Raw genomic sequence first — 21,378 nt, 5'->3', positions numbered from 1 at the left:
CATTTTTGAGTTTTGGAATACCTGATACTTCTCCATCCATGGCTTTATTTTCCTGTGTAAGAGGATGAAGTTACATCAAAGTACAATACCAAAGAACACTAGCTGACTCTAATCTCATGTAGGCTGCTCTGATAGTTGGTTGAAGTATTTTAATTTTATTCTGAGCAGATCTACTCCTCTCCTACGTGTTCCAGCACAGGTCTGATACTGTACAGCTCAGATAAAAATATGAAAGATGCTGCTTCTTTACTTCGATTATATTTGCCTTAGTCATGGCTTTAGGGGTGGATTGGGTGATCACTTGTGCTGGCAGGCCCTCGATGAATAGTGTTGTAGCTGTTGTTGTGAGAGAAGGGGTTGGTTCATGCCCTGTGGCTGTGGACACTTTGTATTCTGAGTCATGTCCCAGAGGTGCCTACCTCTCTGTCAAAGCTAAATTATGAACTTGCTTCCTACTTGGGAGTTCTGAATTATAACTATGTTAAATACTTAAAATGTTATAAAGCAAAGTAAATATCCTCCTGGATCAGATTCAAAGGGAAAAAAAAAGGCAATAAGCGTTTAAAAGGAGAGAAGGAAATAGGTAAAATAAGAAACAGAATATGCAATTTTGTGTGTGCAGTATTCACGCTCGCCACTGAGATGACTCAGGTTTGGCTCTGAGAGTTGTTCCCTCTGGGGAATAGTAATTTATGGCATCTGGCACTTCTGCCAGGTAGCTGATGTCCTGAACTACCATGGCAGCCTTGCAAGGGCAGTTTTATTCAGACTAGAAATTTTTCTTAAGGGACGTGTGAAGGCTATTTTTGTTTGGTCCCCCAGCATGAGAGGTGTATGTTTCCTTGCCTTGGTGTGATGCAGAGAGATTTTACACCCTATTTTCCCCAGTGGTCTGCAGTGTAGTAGTACATGCAACCAAAATACATTCCTAAATACATTTTGTTCTTTGATGGAATACTCAGCTTTTGGTAGCAAATTTTCAGTATACTGTGCTTGATCCTCATTTCCTCTGCAGAGCAGCCCTTTGACCTGTGGTGCTTGCTGTGGTTAGTGGCCATGGCCAGTATCTTTTGGTCTTGTGAACAGATTTTCCATGTCCAGCCTCTTCATTTAGCCTCAGAAAAGTGACAGAACATGTAGGTTTACTCAGCAGCAGAGGATGTTTCCACTTCAGCTCCTTTTACTGTCCTCACAACAACTGGAAGAAATAGAACCGGGGCACTTTTTTCACTCTGCAGCCTCAGAAAATAACCACTAAAGGAGTTGAAGGGAGGAGATAAAAGTGTCTGTGGCAGCAGTCTCTTAATCACTCAATCAGTGCGTAATTAGTGCTCAGATAAAAGTTGATTAATTCCCAAATATTTAAAACATTCTTTGACTTTAATGCTTTGCGTTATCCTAAGCATGTTAGATTTGCTTTTGATTTGTTCTGAAAAGTAAGTGGTTAATGTTCAAGGCAGGTGTTGAAACAGTGATGGTTGCCTTTTTTGGAAGGGTCTGTTGAATTCTTTCCAGAACAAATAACGTGCTTGGCTCACTTAACCTTGCCTTAGGTCTGTGTAGTAAAAATCCCAACATTGGCAAGCGCAGCAGAACTCTGCAGTTCTTTCTAAAACCTGGGTAGTGGAACCAGCATTTCAAATAGACTTTAGTAGGTGATTGAAAAAAATAAATATTATAAGCTTCATGTTTATTTAAAGATGTTTACTGTGTGATCGCTTAGTGAGTATGCTTGTTCCAGACTTTTTAGTTTCTTTGCTTTCTGTCTGTTGGTTCCTCCCTTGTAGCACTTGATAACTTTGATAGGATCTATTGCTCAGGAAGACATTCGTCATGCTGCAGGGTGATGAAAAAGGTTTTCAAATTTTAATTAGTAATAAATAAAAAAACAGGTGTATTCTGAGGAAGACAGCTGTTGTGTCTTCTTCAGATACATTTAACTATCTCAAATGAAAAATACAGCAAAAATGTATTATTGCAAGATAATCCATTTCTTTGGTTGTTATTTAGGAGGAATATTTTCTCTCATGTTGTCCTCAAATGTTTAGAAAGACACACCGATGCTGCTTTACCCAGAGACTGACCATAAAAAATATGAAACAATGTGTAACTGAAAACCAACTCCTGTACTTACTGGATAAACTGTTTGTTTGTCTCCAAGGGTGGAATGCCAACATCTATTTAATATTTCTGCAAAATAATCACTGATTAGGTCCTTAAATCCCGTGAATTTTATGCATGGAAGATTTTTCTAGTTAGGCCAAAGCTCTATGAAAATGTCCCACATGTCTTTCATATAAAAGTATACCAGAGACACGTGGAACATGTATAAAAGTATAAAAATCAGGTGTGAACTGGCATATGCTGTGTCAGTGTCATCCTCTGAGACTGTGCACTTGGAATTTATACAGAGTTTGTGTTAGGAGTATTGTAGAGATGCTCCATGAAATCAGTCTGTGGTGTAGCTGCTTCTAGGTGATGAAAATACAAAGTGAATGCTCTTTGCTAAATATGTTATAGAGATAACTGGTTGCTCTCCTTTCCTAGAACTAGATTAATTCTAAGGGCAGACTTTACTTCCTTGTTTGAGAACTATGCAAGTACTGACAGAATGTGGTGTGGTCTGTGTTACACTGAATAATAAAGATTTTTTTTTATTATTCAAAGGAAGCATTTTATGGTAGTCATTTGAAAAAAATAAGATTATTCAAAATTGAAACAGATGTTAGTTTAAACTTTGAAAAATATTCTGGCAAAAGGATTCCTGAGGTATGTTTTATGACGGGTCTGGTCAAATTGAACTCTAAATTACCTGTGCCTTCTCTTGGAGAAGACTATGTGATAGGTGCATAATAAATGCTGGAATTATAGCTGGAGGCACAGGGAAGAATTCGCAATTTATGTATCTACTTATGTAGATTTATATAATTTATGTATCTAATTTATATATCTACTTTGACAAATATTTTGTGCCAAATAATTTGGTATGCATCACCCTGAAATAGTGCTGGCAACAATAGCTTCAGAGATGGTAATAGTTTGTTGCCATTAGTTAATTTCTGTAATTGTAACCTGCCTTCAGATAATTTGTGTAAAATAATTAGTTTGAGAGATACTTAGTGTAAATAGTGCTCTAGACAGAAATTGTTATGATGCATTTTTATGATTTGTTTTTCCCTCTTTGAGTTATCAGTATTTTTGGCTTCTCAGTTGGGTAAAAAAAAAAATATTGTTCCACCAAAGAAGCCTGGGTTAGTAGAAAGATGTGAAAAAGAAAGGAGGAGGAGAACAACAGGGTGACTCAGACTTCTTCCTGGGATGCTCAGAGGACAACAGAAGAAGATGGGAGTAGTGGTACTTTCATGAAACCTTGTCTGCTGCAGTGGTCTGGAAGTAGGGTCTGTGTGCTGTATCTAAAGAAAATAAAGGAAGCGTGTCCAAAATGGTCTTCACTGATGATTTCACATCTGAAAGCTTGTTCATCTTGCTTTCATTCAAGTACACATTCTTCTTGACTTGGTATTTAGATCTTAGTGGAAGTGTTCATTGAAGGACCAGCCTGGGTAGGGCATACAGGCCCAGTCCTTGAGCACCTTAAGGGGGAGACAGTGGAGTGTGTGGATGGGTTGGGCAAAAGAAGGAATGCTGCTCTTTCACCACTTCCTGTAGGAACTTCTCAAGAGCTGACACATGTCCTGGAAGTGTTGGCCACATCCATCTGCAGGGACAGGCAAGTCAAAAGGATGCTGTTGGGATGATGTTGCATTGTAGTAAATCTGGAATGACTTGTTTATCTCTCAAGACCAACACAGGTTCAAGCAAGTCACAATCTGAAAGAGAGTCTGACCCTCTGCCACCTTCTGTTTTTGAAGATGCTACTGCCACTCCAGTGAAGTTGTGTTTGAACATCTTTGGTTTTCCTGCAGAACCTGTTACACTTCTATGTACTGTTTTTCCATTTTCACTATTTTAAATAACATTTTAGTCTTTCCATTCAAGATCTCACTTAATGTAACCTATTTTTAAGAATTTTTCAAAATATGTATTTAACTCATCTCCTCTATTAAACTAAAGTATTTCTTCACTTCCTGTAAATAACGCAACAATAAATACTGTCATTTTCTCTTAGCCTTTCTGTTTCCTTGCATTCTATTTCTGTGCTGGCCTTTATATGTCACTGAGCTTGGACTCACCTTCTTTCTGATTTGGGATTTACTTCAATAGTTCCCAGTTTTATTGAGGTTTACATTCTTATCTGCCTTCATTTCTTCAGACCATCCTCTTCTTATTCTCTCCCTCCCTTTGCCCCTGAAGTTTATCTCCCCTTGCAGCACTGTGGTTCCACTTCTGCAGCAGTACAGTTTTGGAGTGTCTCAGAGCTCTCTGTTATTCAGCTGCCATGTGCACCCCACCTGGGTTGATAGGAACTTAATTTCTTTAAAAAAACATCTCTGAAAATGGGATCATTATGCAGATGTTAAAACGTGACATTTGGGTGCTGTTGGAAATAAGCCATAATCACCTTCGATCACTACATTTGGGTGTGACAGATTACATTGCTCAAAGGTGCTACATGTCTGTGTGGATAAATGGACCTCATTAAAAATATGTTTTTATTCCCATCAGGTGTCTTTAGGTTCCGTCGTTCAGTTTGAGAAGGGAAACTTCTCCTTGTCAGCAGAAACGGAAGAAAAGTTTTTCCCTGAGAAAAATGAACATCTGCTACAGTGGGCCCAGAAGAAATATGGAGCAGTAACATCTTTCACTGAACTTAAAATATCAAGAAACATCTATATTAAAGTAGGAGAAGGTAAACCAATATAAAACCAACTGAATTCATAGACACTTCTAGATACTGAGAATAAGCATTGCTTATATTTCACTTATTTTAATTTTTAAACATACCTCTAATTTTCCAAGAGATATGATATGAAAGAGGAAGGCAGAGAAATAAGAGCAAGTCTAAAGACCAGACTTGGATTTAGGCAACTTTTAATGGATTCTGGTGCCATAACTTTATGTTCATATATGTGGATGCAATTGCTCAGAATCTTACAAGAGTCAAACTTTGCCTTTTAAACAGAATTAACTACTCATGGTGATTGTTTGGGTGCATTTATCTGGAGAACTGAAGTGGAGACTTTGAAGTACAGGGAAGTTTCTAGAAAGACCTGAGTTACATTTATTTTTTTCAGTATTTGCTTGTATAAGGACCCAGGGCAAATCGTCTTTGGGCAAAGAGGTATTTGAGCTTTCCTCACCAAACTAAGTTGCCTCAGTCTGTCCTTACATATTTTCATCCCAAGGAGAAAGATTTCCTGTCTCTGTGAGCCACATGCCAGATTCTTCAGGTGGCCTAGTGCAGGTGGGAGAGGACTCCAGCTCCTGGGGGACTTCACAGGCCCATATGGGGTGGGGCTCAGGCTGTAGCTCCATAGCTGAGTGGTGTTGGCACAATATAATTATATACAGGAATATCTCTGCAGAAACTCCCAAACAGCTGAACTGGTTGGTTACAGAAAAGTAAAAACCAACCAAAAGCCTTCTGTGGAGAAAACATTCTTTCCTAACCACATATATCTGATAATTTGATTTCCTGACACGTGAGGTTTGCCCCCCAAAATCAGAATATACCTGAGTTAGTTTTATCCAAATCCTGCCAAATTTGTAGAGGATTCCCCTGTGTGTTTTTGGGGGTTTTGTTTGTTGGTTTTTTTTTGTTCTACTTGCCACCAGTCATGTACTCTAATGCCAGAAAACCATTCAGAAATATACTTATTAGCTTATTAAAGTGCTCTTGAAACACATATATGGGAGTAGTGGTCTCTGCATTGTGGAGACAAATATTTAATTAGGCATGTTGAAAAAAACAGATAAAATTTTGTTTGTTGATTTGCACATCTCCAGTCAAATCAGGAGGCTAAAGAGGAGAGTTTTGCATCATCTTTAGGATGCACTAAAACACAATTTCATTAGGAATAAGTACACAAAATGGAACTTGGCAGGCAACCAAAACAGACAGTTCCTGAGAAGGCTCCTACAAACTAGCTCAGCTGTAACCACACTGGATTTTGATTTAAATTCTTGCAGAAGAATGAATATGTGTGTATGTGTGGGGGTTGTGCATGTGTTCAGGGGTGGGGACAGGGTCAGTTCTTGAACTGCAGCAGTTTTGTGCAGAGTTCTGTGAAAACCATGTGGTCCTGGTCCTCTTCTCTGCAGAGTGAACAATAGAATCACTGGATTTCACAAACCACTGCATACAGTGATGTACAATTTAGGCTTTTCATACAAAACTTACACTCCTCCTGTGATTTAGTAAGGTACCCTCAGCTGGCAGTCTGTGAATCACTGCTAGTATTTCTCATAATCTATAGGTGGTTGTACAAAGCAGTTCCTTGCTATGTGACTGATACAGAATTTGATGGCTGTATCCATATAATTGTCTACATTTCAGCTTCACTCAAGTTAGACAAATCTGAAACTGGGAGCCTACATTTTAAAAGTGTAGTCTGTATCTGAATACAGCAAATAGAAAATGCAAGCCAAGGGACAGAAAGATCTGAAGAAGGCTGATCTTTCATAGAATAAAGCTGCTTCTCATGCCATGGGTCTCTCTGAAGTCACTTTTGAAACTGCAAATGAGAGGCAGCTGAGAGCACTAGCAAACTGGATCAGGGCCAAGTGCATCTGAATCCTGTTGATTCTAAAGAGTGGCAGATCAAATACTGCAGGGATGGTGATCACAACAAGAACTTTAAGGGGCCAGAATCGGGGTATGGAAGAAGGGGGTGCAAGAAGTGGGGTTCTTGTTCTTGTCTTGGTTTATGTAATGAAGGAGAGGGAAGAGTGACTGCTGTGATAATCACTGTCAGATTCTAGAAGGCAGGACTGCTCATGGTGAAAGTGGTCTTGGTACGTATTTTTCAGCAGAAGACAGTTTAATTTCTCATGGTTCAGTAAGACATGATTAAACAAGTCAGGAAGTCCTATCTGTTAGCTAAATGTTACTTAGTGCATCCACTATCACCAGTAAATCTAGGGCAAATATGCTAGCCTGGAGGGACCCTAATTTCAACACACTTCTTAGCTGAATAAGAAAAAACCTTAGCCTTAACAGTAGCTAAACTGGAAAATGCAGTCTATTTACAGACAGTAACACTGTGCTTCTGTCCTGGCAGAAGCTGAAGCATCAGTCCTGACTCTGAATTTATAGTTGGTACACACCAGTGCACGTATCCTGCATGCCATGCTTGCTTGGTTTAATGCTTGCACATGGTCACAGTGTGTCTGGCTTAGGTGTGTGTCCTGCTGCAGGATAAGCACTGCCTAGAGTTTGCATCCTCCCTTCTGAGACCCCTGTAGGCCCTTCCCTGATCCTGTATCTATCCTGCCATTAAATGCCAGCCAAGGTTCTGATCTCTGTTGTGCTAAGGGCTAGCAAACTGCAAAATACACATGAATAATCCCTACCATCAGAATGCCCAAGGAAAATTCCAAACACCTTGCTTATGCCCAGCTCAGACTTTGAAAGGCAAGCTCTGCTTGGATGGGATTTTTATTGCTGAATCCAACTGCTGCTGCCCAGGGTGCGTGTCTTGGAGAGTGACACTTGACTAACAGTGCTCATTTGCACAAAAACCTCTTCAGGATGATGCTAAGCTTGGATATTCAACTTTTAGCCAAGAACCTGTGGATGACACCTAATTTGTGCAGAATAGAGCAGACAATGTCTGTCCTCATCAGTAAAATAAAAGTGCTGCACACAGAAACTACAGATCCTGGTGTGCAATCCGTGTCCATGCAGAGGCAGCCTGGCACTCACCAAAGGAAGAGGTGGCTGCTGGCCACTGCTCACAGCTGAAGGAGGAGGTGGCTGCTGGCCACTGCTCACAGCTCTGCTGCTCTCTGGCCAGCAGGGCCCCTAGGCACCCCAGCCTGCTGGCCAGAGACCCTCTGCTGAGGGTGTTGCCTGCAAACCTCACGTCTGATTCCATATTGGGAGTCTGGGGAGATTAGAGAGGCACAGAATCCATAAACTGACTGTTTCTTGGCTGGTTTGGTAATGTTTTTAATTGATTACAGACACCTGCAGTCCCTTTCCAAAGTAGACAGCCCTGAAACTAACAAAGAGGAGATGTGTAGAACAAAGAGAAGAGCAAAGAAAGATGAAACGGATCCCCTTTTTTTTCTGCTGTAGCCCGATTTTGGTAACTGGTGCGGATGAGAGTAAATACATTCTGGTGTCAATGTCAAGTAGATAGAGTGATAGAGTTAAATTTTGCTGTAGAGGAAAAGCATGCTGTTGAGTAGAGGCCCAGGCTGGGGAGTCTCCGTGCTTCTGGCAGCAAGAGCAGCACTTCTCGAGAGCTCCAGAGACGCCTAATGGAAGTGCCAGGAGCAAGAACTGAGTTCTTTGCAATGGCAAAGGATAGCATGTGTGGTAATTACCTACAAACTACTCCAAAATTGTTATTTTATGGTCTGAATCATGTTGTACAGCAGTTAAGAAGCAAATACCTAGTGTCTCTCTGTGTGAGTATATATATATTTTAAAAATTCAAGCTCAGCATAGACCATTTGGGATCATTTTCCATTCTGTGCTGTTGTGGGAGGAGCTGGCAGAACTGCAGCTGCATTCAAGGCTAATCTGGCAGGGCACATACCAGATGTTGGAGAAGTGCTTTGCTTGGGCAGTATGAATAGTTACAGCCTTATACAGCTTTAGTAGCTTCTGTAGGGGACACAACAGGGTTAATATTCAAAGGCTGCTTTGTATAAGATCAGGAGAAGAAACTCCCGTGATTGTTTCTGCAGAGACCAGGGTCACAGGAGTCTCTGGTCTTCCTGCAAAGCTGGGTAGCACACACAAATGCACTTCAGAGGTGACATTTCAGTTCTCATTTAGAGAGTGCATGGCCTCAGCACAGCTCCTAAGAGTTTGTTCACAGTTTTTTGTTCACAATGCATGCTAGTTGATTTTTTTTTTTTTTTTTTTTTTTTGTATCGTGCTACTAACCTTAATAGAAAGTCTTTCTTGTAAAGCAGTGGTCAAAGATCCAGCCATGTGGAATTGTATTCTTACAGGACTTCAAGTGTTTGAACATGGTACTTAGTCCTTCTATGTATTATGACAATTCATATGTCAAGCTATCTCAGAAATGAAAAATGCTACTGATTTTCAGTGGAAAAACTGTTTCTTGGGGTAGTAATGTAGGCTGTGCATGAGAATTTCATGTGAGTGACTTTCTTTTATGGTTTGCATTTATGCATTTCTTCACCTAGAGGGTGGTCAGGCACTGGAGCAGCTCCCCAGGGCAGTGGTCACAGCACCAGCCTGATAGACTTGGAGAAGTGTTTGGACAATGCTCTCAGGCACAGGGTGTGACTCTTGGGGATGGTGCTGTGCTGGGCCAGGAGTTGGACTCAGTGACCCTTGTGGGTCTCTTCCAGCTCATCCTATTCTATGATTCTGTAATGCTCATGTTCAGCTTTTCAGTTAAAACCAAAAGAGAGATTGAATAGCTATGCTAGAATTTTATAATTTCAGTTATGCATATTGTGATCAGTCTTCCTGGATATCAACAACTGATTCCATAATTTTCTTGATGTTTTTTAATTTTTCATATGCAAGAGAAATGCAGTATTTGTTGCTTTCTAGACAATACTGACTCCGACTACACAATATATAAAAATATGTTATGTAAGGAAATGGAATGTACTAGGAAATAGAATGTACTTTCTGTAGTATTTAAAAAATTGTAAGCTTATAATAACAAGAATAAAACATTTTCCACAGAGAGAGGGAGTTGATTCCAAAAGTTATCTCCGAGTAAATTGCAATAGAAAGAAATCTCTTCTAAAGATGCAAGGAAGAAATTAAATGTATTTTATTCATTTTGAAACATTTTCACATATTTTCCTTCAGAATTGTTTTGAAGTTTCCCTTTGCAGGGATTTTCTTTCATTAAGTGTTTAAATCCATAAATAGTAACTATTCAGTTTAGAAGTATATATTTCATATTTGAAAGTTGATGTATTAGTGCATCAGTAATCTCCCTTTCAATATGATGATTTGTCATATGTGCTTATAATAGATGGTAGATATATCTTTCAGCAGTATAGTGTACACTGAAGTTGATGTGGTGCATGCATACATCTAAGCTGATATCTGTGTTTAGAGTTCCATATGCTTTCTTTTTTTTCCCCCCTCCAGATGAAGTTTTTCCTCCCTCGTGCAACATAAAAAAGAATTTTCTCTCTTTAAATTACCTTGCGGGATACCTACAACCAAAACCAGCAGAGGGATGCCTTATGACTAACTTAGTCCAAGAAAGAGAAGTTCATATCATTGAACTAAGCGCTCCAAATTCCAATCCTAACAGGTAAATATCACCTAAATAGACTAAAACTGTTTGAAATAATAGCTAAAAACTTCACTTGTCTAATAAAAATCAACTGAAAGTAGCTATTTCATCCTTAAAGAAAAGCTTGGGCTTTAGTACTTTGCCTTAAATAGAAATCAGTTCTTCCAGTATGTAAAGATTTTGAATTCTGCTTCATAATCACAGGATTTTTCTGGACAAGACTGCAAAGCACATCTTTTATGGAGTATATATTGCTCCCCGTCTCAATTGATCACATTTTTCCAACGATAAGGCGAATAAGGGAATATCAATAAGGGCAGTATCTGACAGAGAGGTTTTAAGGTTAGACCACTGTATGAGGAGGTGAGATAGAGGTTGAAAGTAATCTTGACTTGTCACAGGTAGGGATGACTGGCAGCAAGGTCTGGGACAGTGGCTCCCAAATGATGTTCAGAGGCTGCAACTGATCTGTAGTCAATGGTGTTCCACAGTTGCTCTGAAGATTCACAACAGTTTTCTGTCAAGTTTCCAGCTGAGTTTAAGGGATAATTTGATAATTACAACAAATGTTAAGGGTTGACAGTGATGCACTGACAAAAAAAGTTTTTAACTACTGGTTCGGAAAAGTAACTCTCTGTACATGTTATGAGGGTTTTCTAAATTGTCAAAGATACCTATGTGGGGTTAAGACATTTGAAATACTCATCCTTTACTGTTCTTTCTTAGATCTTAATGGGAGAACGTGAGAGGGGGTTGTTTCAGATAGTCATACTCGGAAAAAACTCTTCTTAAGTGCCAAGTATGATTGCTAGAATAGAAATTTGCTATGAAACTTAGATGGTTACAATTTCATTAGAGATAAGGTAGAATTAAAATCCTGTCTGCTTACTGCATTCACTGAGTATCTTGCATTGTCTGGTTTTGCTCCTCGTGCAGCTGCACTTGAGTGTATCCTGTCCCTAATGAGAAAATCACACAGGGAGATGGAGATGGGAGGAGCTGTTGTTGTGAAAAGGATCATTCTCACTGCAAAATGTTGAACCCAGAGCCTGATAATTTTCTTGCATAGTAACTTGGGGAGAGTAAGAAAGTGGTGAGGTGTAGTGGAAGGGAAGTAGGTAACCCCAAATGAGGATGCAGCCCCATACTGAACAGAGCTGATGCTAAGCATCATTCCAAGTCCCTTGTAGTGCTACACAGTGAAAGTCCTGGTTCAAGCTTTTGGCTTTGAATGACAGTACAATAGGAATTTGCTTTTGAGATAATAACACTGCAAAAAGTTTAAATGATTTGCTATTGAAAGTGAAAAAACCTCAAAGGTACTAAGTTAGTTTGTTTTTAGTTTTAGCCGTAGCTATCCTTACAAAGTTTGAATCCCCAAAGAAACATACAGAAGCTGAGCTGGGCGTGTGTAAAACTGCAGGAGGACCAAAGGTCCTACGATACACTAAGTCTCAGTGTAGAATATTAGTTGGAAGCTATTGCTTGGGGATGAGCACGTTCTTGTAATGTATGGCCCCATAAGATGATCTGGAAGTATAGGTTTTTCTGTTGAATTGGTATTTTGCATGATGAGATGTTATTGATGGGTAAGAACCCATTTGCTCTACTTATTTTACTGTGATCTTGAAAATCTGGATAGTTTTCATCTATTTTCCAGCAAGCAGCAGGCTGGACATCTGGGTTTTTTTCTTTTTAAAATAAGTATATATCCAGAACTAGTGGAAACTGAATACACTGCTTAATTCCTCAAAGCACGCAAGATCTTAAGCAAAGTCATTCCACAATTTAACTGTTTAGGCAGAGACACCCCCCAATATAGTACTTGTGGTTTGGTTTGGGTTTTTATGCATGTGTGTTACCCTAGTTGTCTTCTTTACCTTTTTTAAGGTATTATTTTAAGTTTTAATACAACTATAGCCAGAGGAAACTGAAACAGTTATATTTAGGCACTGTCACAGTGAAATAAGAAAATTGTTTACTTTAGAAAGCAACCTGCTAGTCATATAACTTACCTGCACTAAGTAATAGGTGAATTGAGTAGCACACTTCTGGTAAATAAGAGACAGATTTATTTTTCTAAAAAGTACTTGTATCTATTGTTATGCAAAATCACTTACGTGTATATGGAATAACAATCTGTTTTGCACATGTTGCGTTGCCTGGGATAATATCCAGCATTTTAATCAGCTGGCCAGACAGTGGAAACATGATGGATTGGAAGAAGGTTGATAGCTGAAAATTTCTGGCATTCTGTTCTAACTTTCTATTTTCCACATACAGTGCTCTCCAGGTGGATATAATTGTTGACATTAAACCATCGCAACCAGGCGCCAGACTTGTCAGAGATGTCGTACTTATCCTCAAGTGTAGAAAGTCTGTCAATTGGGTTATCAAGTCTCATGATGTCCAGGGAAAGCTGGAAGTGATTGTAAGTTTTACTTTTTTGAGACCTGTCATAATGCAACACTATAGAAATTAATTTAAATGTGATGTAGTGCTAGACCATGTTGATTTCTGAATCTTTTCTCTTGGCTGGTTCTTTTTAATAATTACAGAATTTTAAGGAGTAAATGCATAAACTTCTTATTCTCATTAACTTTTAATATATTGGCTATAAGACTGACCAACACATTGCAGAAGCCGGATGGTTAGAGCAAGGATTTGGTGTGTCTTTTTGACTTCTGTTGAAGCACTCTAAACACAGAGTTGGATGTTCATCTCTCTTTTTGCTGTTACTTTGGTGAATGGATCAATAGCTTCATGTCAGAAGCTGGAGTGATGCCTTCAAGTGCAGAATGGATAATACTAGATATGCACCACACAGCCACATCCCTTTAGAAGTGGAAGCCCTGCGTGTGGTTGTAGTAGTATCTATCCCTCTTCTCTGCCAGTACTTCTGTGTCTAGTAGTGTTTGGTCAAATTGACCTCATCTCTCCTCAGACAGCAAATTTTTTTTTTTTTTTTTTTTTTTTTTTAAGTTAAAACCAGGAAACCAGGGTCTGTAAAGTTAAACTTCTAAAATTACTGAAGATGCTGATTTATGTTGATTTTTGGTACAGGCTTTGAGGCTTAACACCATTTCTGTTCCCTTGCTCTGAAATAAATAAATATAATTGAACTGATCTTGCAGCCTATAAATTTGTGGCCTATTTCTGTCTTAAGTGAGCAGTTAAGAGCACATTGTACAGTTGAGCTGAATGTTTGCTCAGGACCACCCAGTAGCCTCACGATTAGCAGTTTTGCAGCAATTCAGTTACATTTTCAAACTCCAGTTCTTGATATTTATAGGAATTTTTACTTTGCTTAGTTGCTTTCTGCTTGTAATTTGTGCAGAGGAAATTCTGGCAGAATGCAAAGGCTAATTGGTCTAAATCTCCTAAGAAAGTAAATTGGCAAGCAGGATTTCATAGTAGCTTTTGAGAATGAAGGGAAATAAAAGAAAGCTAATTTTGGTGTTGCTCAGAAAATTGAATGGAAAAATTATATAGGGTGGGTGATGAAATTCCCTCTTGATCCCTGACACGTATTTATCTTACAGACAGGAAAGGATGTTCTGGTCATTCTGTAGGTCCGAAATAGTCAGTCCTTAAAGAGAAAGGTCAAGGTTGGTTGCTGAGGATTACCACTCTTGTAAGCAGACGGATGAAATTCAATGCTTGACTTCAAGATTTCATTCTGAGTTATTACATGAAATTCATCACTGTATATTTGGGCATATATGGATCTACTTTCACAGGATAAAGAATTGAGATTTAGTCCACACCATGCTAGGAAATAGCTCAAGTAGCATATTCCATGTCAATGAAGCTATCACTTTATGGATGATCAATTTTCAAAAGACAATTTCTACAGATTTTTAAAATTTCTAAAACGCTGCACTTTAATGTAGAAAAGTAAGACTGCTTTAAAAACTTTATCTTTAACGTTCTTCTTTATTAATTATTGAGAATATAAATAAAAAGTATAATTAAAAATAGTTTCTGTAATGACTGGCAGCTGGTAACATTTTATTTAGATTAACAAAAAGAGAAAGTAATACATTAAATATATACAGAAATGTCAGTATTTAAAAGACTTCGTATTCATGTTAGGATTTGTATCTATTTACTACTTCATTTATATAGATGCTTCATTTTCTAAATATGTGTTCATTTTCCTTTATTTAGAAGGGGGTAAGGGAGGGAATTAACTCCCCCATGTCATTAAAAAGCCTGCATATCCAGCATTTAGGATTTCTTCGTATCTTTATTAAGCTGAATGCCTTTCCAAGCCCAAATTTAGACAATGCATAAAAAACATTACTAAGCAATTAGGTAATGTTTCACAATGTTCTTTTTATTAGTTGAAGCAGTTCCATGCACTTCAATTTTCCTAACTTCTTGCCCTCACTATGAATTAGAATTGTCTTGAGGGGATTGGCAAGCTGAGAGGGAACGGTTAGTGTTAAGCTGCCTCAAACCCAAGCACTGTAAGTTACTGAGGTCTAAATTCACAGACAAGAAATGAAAAAGATGTTTTAGGTCATATAGCTCATCTCCCAGCCTGCTGTGGTTTTTTTAAACTCTAAAAGAGGATGGACACAAACCCAAGTAAAATGGGAGTACTTTAGGTAAATGTATGTAAAAAAAATGTAAAAACATGATGTATGTGCAGTGCTTTCCTCCCAGGCTGTGTTTAACTCCTGTGTTGAGTCCTTACATGCAGTGCTTGTGTGGTTCTGTGCTTGTACACTGCTGTTCACATAGTTTCCTTTGCAGCTAGTGTCCCTCTGCAAAGCTGGGAACTGGGCAGTGAAGTTCCAGAAAGACATTAGGTTTGTTGAGGGCCAAGGAGTGAGAGAGGTGCAATGCACAAAACAACCTTTGCTTTCAGATGCTTGGAGGGATGGTTGTTTACCTGAAAACAACTGCTCACCATTTTCTGAAGTGGTGTCTATTCTGAGTAGGTTGGGGGCTCAGATTGTCTGGTTTCAATCACTGTGTGTTGGCAGGGCAGGCAAGTGAAGGAAGGTCTATTCCTGCAAGCCCTTGTCGCTTTTGTTTCAGTGAGGCAATGCAAGACTGAACATTTACAGGCTCAGCCATGAGGAGTGGAGGGGTGGAAACAAGCCCTGGAAATGCTTGGGTGCCAGCTAGGACAGTAAAGTTCTGAGATAATATTTGTTCAGCTGTCTCCTCATGACAGAATAGTAAAGAGATGCAGCAAAGTTGGAGTAGCATAATAACTCCAACTAGTCAAAGCTGTGTGGTAATATGAAAATACGCGGTCAGTTGTGTCTAGATTTGCACATGTTGAAGATCAAAGAGTAGTTGATCCCAAAGAGTAGTAAGGCACTAAAATTAGGATACCTATTGATTCATTTTTGTTTCTTATCTTCAGTGGCCTTTGCTGAGCATTGGTAACTGTTCTGGTAACATTATCCTCAAACCAGGCGCTCTGTACTTAAAGTTATCTTTAACTTCAGTTGTGAAGCTCCGAGTGTTTAAAGGCTGCAGAACTGGGTCTTTAGGAAGAAATGAGGGAGAGAGCTAAAGGTACACTATGTCATTCCATCAGGATTCTCTACATCTTTATTCACTTCTTTGTTCAAAAACTCATTCTGATGTTGGATAGAGAAGTGCAGAGTGAGCTGTCTGACCTGTGTAGCATGTTCATATGAGCAATGTCTCAGATCTCTCTAGTTAATCTTCTGGTGTTCTAGAGTGAAAGACATTTAAGATTGGTTCACATTGAGGAAAAACCAGTGGGGATGAAAAGAAGATGCAGCCTATATGATGGAGAAGGTAATTGAGCATGGGAATGAAAGTGTTTGTGGAACATTCCATCAGCTGCATTAGAAAGTGCATTTCAATCACATTGCAGAAATCATTAAAAAGTGGGTCATCGTACCTTTCCTGCAGCATCTATGTTCAGCTTGTTCTGCAGCCATTGATGTGATTGTTACCGTGATAATAGTGATATTGTGACTGTAAGACTAAATATTCATGTATTTAGCTTTGGTGTTAATGATTACATGTTAAAAATGCCAAACTGCTGAATACAAGTTTGTGTAATACCAGTGAGTATTTTTGAACTGCCCCTCTAACAATGAGAGATGCTTGTTATGTTCCTTTGACTTGCCCGTTTAGGGCAAAAAAAATTGAAATTTTACAAAACATTTACAAGAAAATAAAAACTAAGTGGTTGGGTGACTCATTTATTTAATAATAATTCATTATGTTCATTCATAAGGTCAGCATGTGCCTTTATGAGTTTGCTGTATCAACATATTTGTGTAAAACTTGTATTGTTAATTAATTTTAAATTCTCTTCATGTGCAGAAAGTATATGTTGTTTTTTTAAGTAGTCTGGCCGCACATAAATATGTATGGTCTCGCTTAGTGCTCTATTAAGTCTTTACTGTTTAACAAACTCGACACTTTGGAGGAGGCACACAGCATTTCTAGGGTGAAGCTCATTCAGACATAGCCTGTCCTTGGTGCCAGCTGACTTACAGCATTAGTTGATATCAGCTCTACTTCATGAGCATGCTTTTTGCCTTTTTCAGTAATGCTCATTTGAACAAAGGTTTTCCTTTATCCAGCTTAAGTAATGCTCTAATCCAAGAAATTAAGGGGACACTTGAAAATTCATTAGTCATCTTGAGTTCACTTAAGGAGTAATTCCAGCTCAGTTTTGAAGAAAGTATGGCATTGTAAAAAAGGCTGTAAATATGTCTCATTTAGGGATTAACAGTTTCTGAGTGCCTTGATTTATTGTACTCCAGGCAGAGGCTGAGAGGAAGCAGGGGGTTCTTTTCCATCTGTGCAGCAGTTACGTGCCTAAGGTGGTAGGGTTTGGTTTATTTCCTAGGTGTCCTGAGTTTGCTGTTACTTAGTAGATAAAACAGAATAAGAAAACAGGGTTCAATCAGTGTCACTATTCCATCATAAGTATCCTTAAGGGGTAAATCACAAACCAAGTTTTTCTTTATTTACAGACATCAAACAGTATTGGTTTTGGAAAAGAAACAGAACGATCCATGGCTATGGGTAAATCAGTAATACCTGACCTTCCCTCATCGCATGAGAGTTTGATCAAGTGGGCTTATGAGCATAATTTTAGTCCAGTTATTTCCTACACAAAAGCACCTGTTGCTAACAGATTTCATCTGCAACTTGAAGATACAGGTAAGTTTGAAGATGGACTTTTGGCATTTAGAAAAAACACATCTTGTGTTTCTAGGAATGCAATTACTTGAAAGGTGTTTTCTCAGTTTTGAAGTTTTGGTTTTGGCTGTTGCACTTCTTTTACTGTTGGTCATCAAATATGCTGGTGATATCTGATGAATGATGGTTACAAATAATAATCTGTGGCTTTTTGATTAGAAAAGATGACACAAGAGATTGTGTTATTTCCTGAAATTTGGTGGAATTAAATGTTTATAGTTTATCCAAAGCACAAGACTTCCATAGCCGATGGTACCCAGTGTTCACTGAAATAGATGTCAGCAACTGGATAGCTTGGTAGTTAACAAATCCAGCTTTGATATATTTTTTTTAGTGTGTTTTTTCCAAAAGTATGAGCATAATGTTTCCTTGAGATGATTAAATAAACACTGAAACTGTTTACAGACATGAGTGACTTACCAAAAAAGTCTGAGCAAACAGAATAAATACAACTATTGAAAAAAATTGGGTATTCAGCCAAAGTAATTGCTGATGTAAAACTGGGTATGGATACATTCTGAGTCCATTGAAGCTAGCGGAGTTGCATCTGTATTTTTCACTAATTCTGAGTTGCAACCACTAAAACTATTGTTTTACAATTTTAATAGAGATTACATTCACATTAATTTTATCAATTGCACTCTCATGGGTTCTGTCTTCAGCAGTCAGGTGTATAAGCCAAGAGATAGTTTTCTCATCTACTCACTATAAAGTTAACTCCTATTTATGGTTATGTAAGTAGTTTCAGAACAGTAGTAACTGAATTTCTAATGGGTCAGGTAGTGGAAGAATTTTACCTAATGATTTGTATTAGGCTCTTTCAGCAGTACCAAAATAGTATTTTTGATGAACATGATGTTTCTTTTACCTCTGTAGATCTTTTACCTCTGTGGATATTTTACATATAATAGATGCACTCATCAAAAGTTTATTTTCAGTTCTTGATGAGAGAGATTTCTGATAGGAGCTAAGTATACCAAGATTGGATGCCTCAGTAACAACTAAACCCTTAGTCGCAGGATTTGTGGCTACTTACCTGGAAAGTACAAAGATGCTGCTTTTGTTGTCCTTCAGGAGCTCCCTTTATCAATAATATTTTTTTTTGCATGAAACTTATTAGTTCTGGATACTTTCAGGAAAAATATCTACTAAACTAATGTGGAGTTGTTGTTTTTTCTTTTTTTTTTTTTTAGAAGAGATGAATGATGAAGAAGACCATTCCCTTCCTCCAGAGCTGACAGAATTGCTGGGTGCTAACCCACTGCCAGCTCCAAAGAATACCGATGGCCTGACTTTTCCATTTCACATTAACAGAGGAAGGCATGATACAGTGGGAGAAGAACTCTTCCCATCCAGGCATTCAGTAGATACATTTATAAATCATGACTTTGGGCATTCCCTCTCAAAACATAAAGAACCTGAAGAAGTTCAGGGCAGTGCTGATATGGCCCTGTCAATAAAGTGTGATGACAAAGTTATGACAGTAGCTGTAGAAAAAGATTCTCTACAGGTTGGTGTGATATCTTATTCTCAAAACTGGGGAGGCATTTTGGGCAGACTATTTTATTTGCATTTTGATTGAAAAAATAAGCATTTAAATTCGTACAGCCATCACCACACAACCCCCCCAAACAGTTTGGTAGATGTTCTTTGCCATAACTCAGAATCGTGTTTTCTTTTCCCAACAATCTGGCGGTTTTTAGAGGAGTTTCTGATTGAAGGTGTGCACGGTTGGTTCTGTCAAAAAGTTACTGTACTCAGCCATCAGTCTCAGTCTTTAATTTCCAAAGTACTAAAAAGCTGCTTTTGGTAGCAGTGTGAAACCTAAATAGATCTAAAGATCTATCTTTGCCATCTACCAGCTGACAGGTTGCTTGTGTCCATTTGTTGCATGGAAAAGAGCCTGAAACAGACAGCATTTTAGCTCATTTCAGACCAAACAGAGTCAGCATTATTAATCAGCAGATTAATAATGAACCTGTTGTTTCCTTTTTTTCCATGTTACATTTATTCTTTGTCTGCCATGTATAACAGCATTTTGAGAGTGCCCTTCCCTGGACGTCAGTACAATGAACTCCACTTCCTCCTGTCAGCAGTCACGAACAGTGACCGAGCTGCAGTTGGGCAGGAGCCGAGCACAGTGGTGCTCCAGCCCCTCACAAAGCCCCTTTGTTTCAGGCTGGCGGCTACGCCCGCACCGAGCTCTCGCTGCTGGACCACTCCTGCAAGGCCAGGATGAACGGGACCCACTTCATCTTGGAATCTTCACTCAACAAATGTGGGACTCGGACAGCATATGTCTTGAACAAGATTGTTTATTTTAACTCTGTGAGTATTTTACAAGGAGGATCCACCTTCTGTACTGCACATCAGAGTAGTACAAGGAAGCCGTTGTAGTTAGCTTTAGTCTTAGCAAAAAGGAGGCATCCTGGTCCTTTCTGCCCAGCTCAAACCTAGTTGCAGCTACAGTCCCTGTATTCAAGGAGGTATGAAGGCTGCACATTCAGTGTGCTCCTGTGGTCAGATGGTATCCCAGAGGAAAACAGAGGAGTTGGAGTTAAATACATTTTACAACATAGCTGCCCTTTGGGGACCATCTGTACCAGTCTGGGAGGAGTTGTACTGGTGTTCCCTGTGCTGCTTTGATCATCCAAACATAAGCAGTAATACATTGCTGTAAAGAGAAAGAGGCATGAAGTTTTGTAATTGCTCAAAGCAATACCTTTAAATTCATATTCTGAATAAAGTGAAATTCTTTTCTTCTAAAATCGTATGTGAAAAAAGGCTTTTAAAATGTGAGGAAATTACATTATTTTTGCATGCTTTTCTCTTAGAATTTGAATTTATATTTTTTAGCAGTTGCTATATGAAATGAAGGGACTCTTGAGTACTAGTATGAGTGATGATGCAAAGGAGCCCAGTTAGGTTGTAAGCAACTGCTTCCAGATTGGCTCAGCTTATGAGCCAGAATACAATGAGATATTCTGGGTTCAAAAGTAATGACACGTTTCTCTTGCTGAGCTTTCCAGTACATGGAAGTAACTTTGGCAAATGATGGAAATCCTGTGGTCCAATCCAAACACAGCTCAGGCAATCTGTTCTGACCTTGCCTGGTTAAAACTGTTCTGTGCTGGGGAGTCAGTAGCACCTAACTTTAGAAACAGTCCCAAACCAAGACAGAATCTTCGGCAAACGACAGAGCGGCACAAGTCTGGAGCTAAATACTCTCATGGTCCCTGTATTCTATTATGGCCCAAAGTAAAAGTGGTCATTTACCTCCTCTCCTTTCTCCATCATGGTCTTTTAATAGTCTTGGCTACACATTTGAACTTCAAATCACGTATGGGATTGTTCAAAATTTGGGAGTGTTTCTCCTGAAAAACAGACATCCTGCAGTGGAGTGTCAAAGGGTGTGCACATGTCATTTTTTAGCAGCTGCTCTAAGTCTAGGAAAACAAAGCTGAAGTCCTGGGAGGGAGGGAACTAGCTGAGAAGCTGCAAGCATAAAGAGGCAGAATGCAGAACACTGAGAAAGAAAACCTTAAATTTCCAGGTGAAGAAATGAAGATGTGGAAAGGATGAAAAAAAAAAAAAAAAAAGAGGGGGAAATTCAGTGAAAAAAAAAAAAAAAAGGAGAAAATGAAGACAGAATATCATGGGTTTGGGTGTACATGTCTGAAAAAAATGCTAATGTCAAAAGAGAAAATCCTTTTGTGACCCTAACATTTTTAGTGATCTTTTATGAGTGCACTAGGAGAACTGCAAGTAACAAAGTATCACTTTAGAGAGCCACTTCTTT

The 21,378-nt window shown here is 38.7% G+C and overlaps 1 protein-coding gene across 1 annotated transcript in view; it reads left to right on the top strand.

Moving 5' to 3' along the window:
* TGFBR3 (transforming growth factor beta receptor 3) overlaps positions 1-21,378 on the top strand; it is a 113,706-nt gene that overhangs the window by 71,646 nt on the left and 20,682 nt on the right. The window contains exons 5-10 of the mRNA XM_083867130.1: positions 4,627-4,810; positions 10,217-10,385; positions 12,651-12,798; positions 17,351-17,540; positions 18,773-19,089; positions 19,758-19,907. Of these exons, the coding sequence (XP_083723256.1) occupies positions 4,627-4,810; positions 10,217-10,385; positions 12,651-12,798; positions 17,351-17,540; positions 18,773-19,089; positions 19,758-19,907 (1,158 nt within the window). The remainder of the gene's footprint in view (positions 1-4,626; positions 4,811-10,216; positions 10,386-12,650; positions 12,799-17,350; positions 17,541-18,772; positions 19,090-19,757; positions 19,908-21,378) is intronic.

Source organism: Zosterops lateralis, assembly GCF_965231275.1.
Source record: "Zosterops lateralis genome assembly, chromosome: 9".
Taxonomy (NCBI): domain Eukaryota; kingdom Metazoa; phylum Chordata; class Aves; order Passeriformes; family Zosteropidae; genus Zosterops; species Zosterops lateralis.
This window is presented reverse-complemented; position numbering and strand designations above follow the sequence as displayed.